Genomic DNA, 5,389 nt, shown 5'->3' with positions numbered 1-5,389 from the left:
TTATTTTAAATACAATATCTGTTTCTAAAGAGCAAGTCTCAAGCACCACCCCCCCGCCCCACTTTTCTTTCAGAGAACTTTTGGAGTTACTCTGGACCTCAAATTCATCGGGTTTATTTCTTAATTTTCTTACCCCTGGTCTACACAGAGCTGATAAAGTAACCACATGAGACCTAAATTAGAAATGTTTTCCTTCACTGATATCCCAGGAACAAACCTCATCAGCAATAGGAATCTTAAGACTCAATGCCTTCCCCTGTAGATCTGTCACCAAGAAAATACTTTCGGGCGCCTGGGTGGCTCAGTTGGTTAAGCGACTGCCTTCGGCTCAGGTCATGATCCTGGAGTCCCGGGATCGAGTCCCGCATCGGGCTCCCTGCTCAGCAGGGAGTCTGCTTCTCCCTCTGACCCTCCTCCCTCTCATGCTCTCTGTCTCTCATTCTCTCTCTCTCAGATAAATAAATAAAATCTAAAAAAAAAAAAGAAAAGAAAAAAAAAAAGAAAATACTTTCAATACTTGGAGGACTTTAATTCAAAGTAACAACTGTTGATGCCCTATAATAAGCCAGGTTGGAGACACAGGAGAGAAGGCTCTGGGAGCGGTTGGAGAACACTTAGAGAAGTGTTCTGAAGACCTCACCTTGAGCATCATTTCTGAGAAGATCTTAAAAATAGGTGAAAACATAAGGCAGAAACATCAGAACTACAGGAATTAACATAGGCAATTTCTAAATGCAAGGAATTTTAGGAGAAAAACATGACACGGCCTCTCCTGGGACACTAGGCTTACCTGAGAACTGGCCATTTCTTCTTTCACCTCGTCCTCTAGATTTCTTTCTCACAAGTTATTTGTGGAGAAGTCACAGCAGCATCAGGAGAAAATGCCCTTAAAGCCAACAACAGAGCCTCTTCACCTGAAACTGCTTCCCTGAAGGCAGGACCCTGAAACGCAGAAAAAGCCCAACTTCCTAGTCCTTTGTGTCAGGAGCTATTCAAAAACTGAGCTCCTACTGGAAGACTAATCCTTGACTTTTCCTTCTTTGCTTTCAGGGGGCCTCCCCTCCCACAGACGCCCACAAATTCAGCTACAGCCTAGGAACCCTGTGCTCCAAGGACCTGACCCTCCCAGACTCACGTAGCAGAGACCCTGTTACCTCTCCTTGAGCCAGAGCCCGTCTCACCTCAAGTCCTTGTGCTTAACCCTGGCCTCACTTAGAATCACCTGGAGCCCTTAATTAACACAACACTGTAGTTTTCAGCCAGACCAATTGACAGAATCTGAGGGGGAGGGCAGCAGATGTGATCCTTTTTGAAACTCCACACGTGATCCTATTGGGAAGCATTTGGGGAGGTGACCAGGCAAAGCACGGTGACTAAGGCTATGCTTGTGAGCAGATTTAGATCCATTCTCCACTAATCAGTTTCTGGAGACTGACACATTCTCCCTCTTTCTGCTACACAGAGGGAGACCCCCTTACAAATGAAGTTTTCCCTTATAAATGCAAATGTCTCTCACAAAGGGAAACATTCTGGGTTTCAGAGCCTTTCCTTTATCTACTCTTTTCTTTAAAATACCAGCCTAGGGGCACCTGGGTGGCTCAGTCGTTAAGCGTCTGCCCTTGGCTCAGGTCATGATCCCAGGGTTCAGTGGAGCCCCGCATCGGGCTCACTGCTCCATGGGAAGCCTGCTTCTCCCTCTCCCACTCCCCCTGCTTCTCCCTCTCCCACTCCCCCTGCTTGTGTTCCCTCCCTTGCTGTGTCTCTGTCAAATAAATAAAATCTTAAAAAAAAAAAAAATACCAGCCTAATATAATCCTTAGGCCAGAGACATATTTTAGGGTGACAAAAAGCTCCCCTTCATTAGGTAAATGTTTATTTTCATATGTAACTCCAAAACGGTTTTCCAAACTGAATGTACTTTTACCATACCATCAGCAAGATATGAGAATTCCTCAACATTCTCCCTGAAATTTGGTGTTTTATCCTTTTTATTTTACCCATTCTAGAAAATACTGAGTGGTTTCTCACTGTAAAATATGAAGTAGTCTTCCTATAGTTGTCCTGGTGACTGAAATGGAAACCACTTAAAAGCATCAAGTTGAACAAAAATCCAAATGGCTGCATTAATGTTTCAGGTTATTCCTCTCCCCTCCAAACCTCCCCTGCGCAAACCCTTCCCTCTTCTTTTCTCAGGAGCGAAGGGAACCTTTGTTTCAGGAACCTTCTTCCACCCTGACAACGTGATGAACAGGGTTGGCAACCCACAGTTCCTGTGGAAACCGGCTAGATCCTGTATTTCCCTACAAAAGCCCAACCCCTTCCCCTGGGTGGGCTTGCAGTTTTGAAGACCCTGACCTGCTGCAGCCTCCTTTGCTGGCAAAGCAATAAAGCTGCTGTTCTTCCTTATCCCCAACTCTTCACATTATATTTTGGGTCTAAAGCATGGAGGTCAGTTCATACAACAGAAATGAATGTTAGGGGCACCTGGGTGGCTCAGTTGGTTAAGCAACTGCCTTCAGCTCAGGTCATGATCCTGGAGTCCTGGGATCAAGTCCCGCATCGGGCTCCCTGCTCAGCAGGGAGTCTGCTTCTCCCTCTAACCCTAACCCCTCTCATGAGCTCTCTCTCATTCTCTCTCTCTCAAATATATAAATAAAATCTTTTTATAAAAAAATTAAAAACAAGAAATGAATGTTAGGAGAGGAAAATTTGTTTTTCTTGCTCCATTCTCAATTCTTTGGCCAGTCTAATAACTAAAATGATTCAAGACGTCTAACAAGATAAAAACAGAATTTTAATTATGGGAAACTGAAAGACATGAGGCTCAAAGACAGGTGATTGAAGCTTCCATGCCACTGTGACAGAGGAAGTAGGGATGTAGAATTTCAAAGCAGGGACATATATTCACAGGAAAGAGGAAATGTATGTCAAACAATGGCTTACCACTCCATGCAGGCAACTCTTTATGATCTGAAAAGTTAATTTCTGGTATCATCTCTCTTCTCAATAGATGATGTAGAAAAGACATTAGGGTTCAAAACTGATAGCCAAGAAAGAATTCTTGAGAGGTCTTTGGTGCAAAAAGGTGGTTTTATTAAAGCAGGACAGGACCTGTGGGCAGAAAAAGAGCTGCACTGGGGCCATGAGGAGTGGCCCATTATATACTTTGGAGTTGGGAGGGGGTTAAGGATAGCTTAAGCCTCCGAGGTATTTTGGAAACAGGGTTTCCAGGACCTTGAGGGAGCTAGCTATTGTTAGGAAAGGTCATTTATTACTGTTTAGTAAAAACTCAGTCATGAGATCCTTCAGATGTATATTGGGGGGTCCTATGTTTGGAGGTTGATTGCCAACATGTATTTTGCCAGGTAGAGATAAAGGAAGTTTCCAAAGGAGTTTTTATATGTTAAAGGAGACTTACAGGATCCTGGGGGCTGGGATAAGATTGCCTTTGCCCTTGGCAAAGTATTAAGTTGGAGGCAGTTGAGTCCCTGGAGGAATGTCACTCTGCCTGGTTCAAGGACTTGTCAATGGGCTGTAGGTAGTAAGGAAATATAGTAATTTTTCTTCTGCCTTTTTTCCCACATCATTCCCGCCACCCCCCCCCCCAACAGTTTCTCGACCCTTAAATCTTTAAGGTTGCTGAGAGTGCAAGTTCTCATCTTTTGTAACTTCTTCCTGCTGAATAGGTACACAGAGATATCCCTACCTATGGGTCAACGTTGGTCAGTTGGGGCTTATATAGATATGAGTTATGAAAGCAGAGGCAGCTGAATCCAAGGGAGACTGCATGTGTGGATATCCTGAGTGGAAAGGGCCATCTGTGGGCTTGAAGTTATGACAGTTAAGGAGTCTTGGCACCAAGTGGGGAGACACGGGAGAAAACAGCAAAACATGATTAGAATAACAAAACAAAAAGCCCAAATAAGAGTCCTTTGATAGTTGACAAAAATCTTCTGACTCCAGGAGTTTACCTAAGCATTAAAGGAAAGAGAGGGATTGTTTAAAGTGCCAATTTGAGTGTCCATGTCTGTTAGAAACCCAGAAGTACTTTTGTGGTCATCTGGATTGTATACACAGCATTTTGTTTTTGTGATTTGTGCAGCAATTACAACATCTTACGCTTTTCTATTTTGTAAAATTGCTTTATACATTTGTGTTACTTCAGTATTTAGTAGAGAAATGCTATTTGAGTGTCATTCAGGGCTTTGGTTGTGTACTTATTAAGAGCTTTCATGTGTCAAACAACCTCCAGTCCCAAAGAGGGAAAAAAAAATTAGGTGGCCATACCTATGAGACAAAGAATGTGTTCACCATTGTTTTAAATTCATAAGCTTAGGAGTGCCTGGGTGGCTCAGTTGTTAAAGCATCTGCCTTCGGCTTGGGTCATGACCTAAGGGTCCTGAGATGGAGCCCCACATCAGGCTCCCTGCTCAGCGGGGAGCCTGCTTCCCCCTCTCCTGCTCCCCCTGCTTGTGCTCTCTGTCAAATAATTAATTAATTAAAGAAATAAAAATACATTTAGAAGGTTGGCTGGGTTGGTAATGGTTTTAATAATGCTCTGTGCATCCAGGCAAAACCCAGAGTACAGTGGCTTATCCAGCCTGAGGGAAGCCATGGACACAAATTAGAGCCAAATAGCCACTGGGTACCATTAGAAGACAGTCATCTAATTCTGGACCTCCTTTAACTGCAGTCAAGATATCAAAGGCGGGGCGCCTGGGTGGCTCAGTCGGTTAAGTGTCTGCCTTCAGCTGGAGTCATGATCCCAGGGTCCTGGGATCGAGCCCCGCGTCAGGCTCCCTGCTCAGTGGGAAGCCTGCTTCTCCCTCTCCCGCTCCCCCTGCTTGTGTTCCCTCTCTCGCTGTGTCTCTCTGTCAAATAAATAAATAAATAAATATTTAAAAAAGATATCAAGGGCTATTCAGTTTTGGAGGGTCATCTTTTGGATTTGTGTAGTAAAAGACAGTCTGTTGTCACTTTATAGGGACCAAGGGAGTCCAAATCTAGGGACAATTTTTCTTAGTGAAGTTTTTGTTTGTTTGTTGTCACCTCTGTGGCCTTTCTACACAAACCAGTAGCCTGGTGTAAACCCTGTATTACCTTCCATTGGTTATTTTTGGGTATAAAGGTCTTTTCCCTCATTATCCACAAGCCAGTCCTGTTCATTTTTTAATATCCTTGTTCCTGGGCTATGTGAATTTCTTGGTCTGAATAGACTGGACTTATGGACTTCATTGGAGAAAAGACTTGATATTTGTTTATTTTGTGCTGCCTTCTTGGCTGCATGGTCTACCAAACTGTTTCCTTTAGGTTCTAGGGTCATATCCTTTGGATGTTCTTTAAAGTGTATTACAGCTATCTCCTTAGGTAGGCGTACAGCCTCAAGAAG

At 43.7% G+C, this 5,389-nt stretch overlaps 1 protein-coding gene across 1 annotated transcript in view; it reads right to left on the bottom strand.

Annotated features, from left to right (window-relative positions):
• Positions 1–952, bottom strand: part of LOC116622187 (zinc finger protein 345-like) — a 23,788-nt gene extending 22,836 nt beyond the window's left edge. Inside the window, exon 1 of the mRNA XM_032388449.1 lies at positions 791–952. Coding sequence (XP_032244340.1) covers positions 791–805 — 15 coding nt within the window. The 5' untranslated portion in view covers positions 806–952. The remainder of the gene's footprint in view (positions 1–790) is intronic.
• Positions 953–5,389: the final 4,437 nt, after the last annotated feature.

This window comes from Phoca vitulina, unplaced genomic scaffold (genome assembly GCF_004348235.1).
Source record: "Phoca vitulina isolate PV1807 unplaced genomic scaffold, GSC_HSeal_1.0 scaffold52, whole genome shotgun sequence".
Lineage (NCBI taxonomy): Eukaryota > Metazoa > Chordata > Mammalia > Carnivora > Phocidae > Phoca > Phoca vitulina.
The sequence above is the reverse complement of the archived record's forward strand: the minus strand, read 5'-3'. Positions and strand labels throughout refer to the sequence as shown.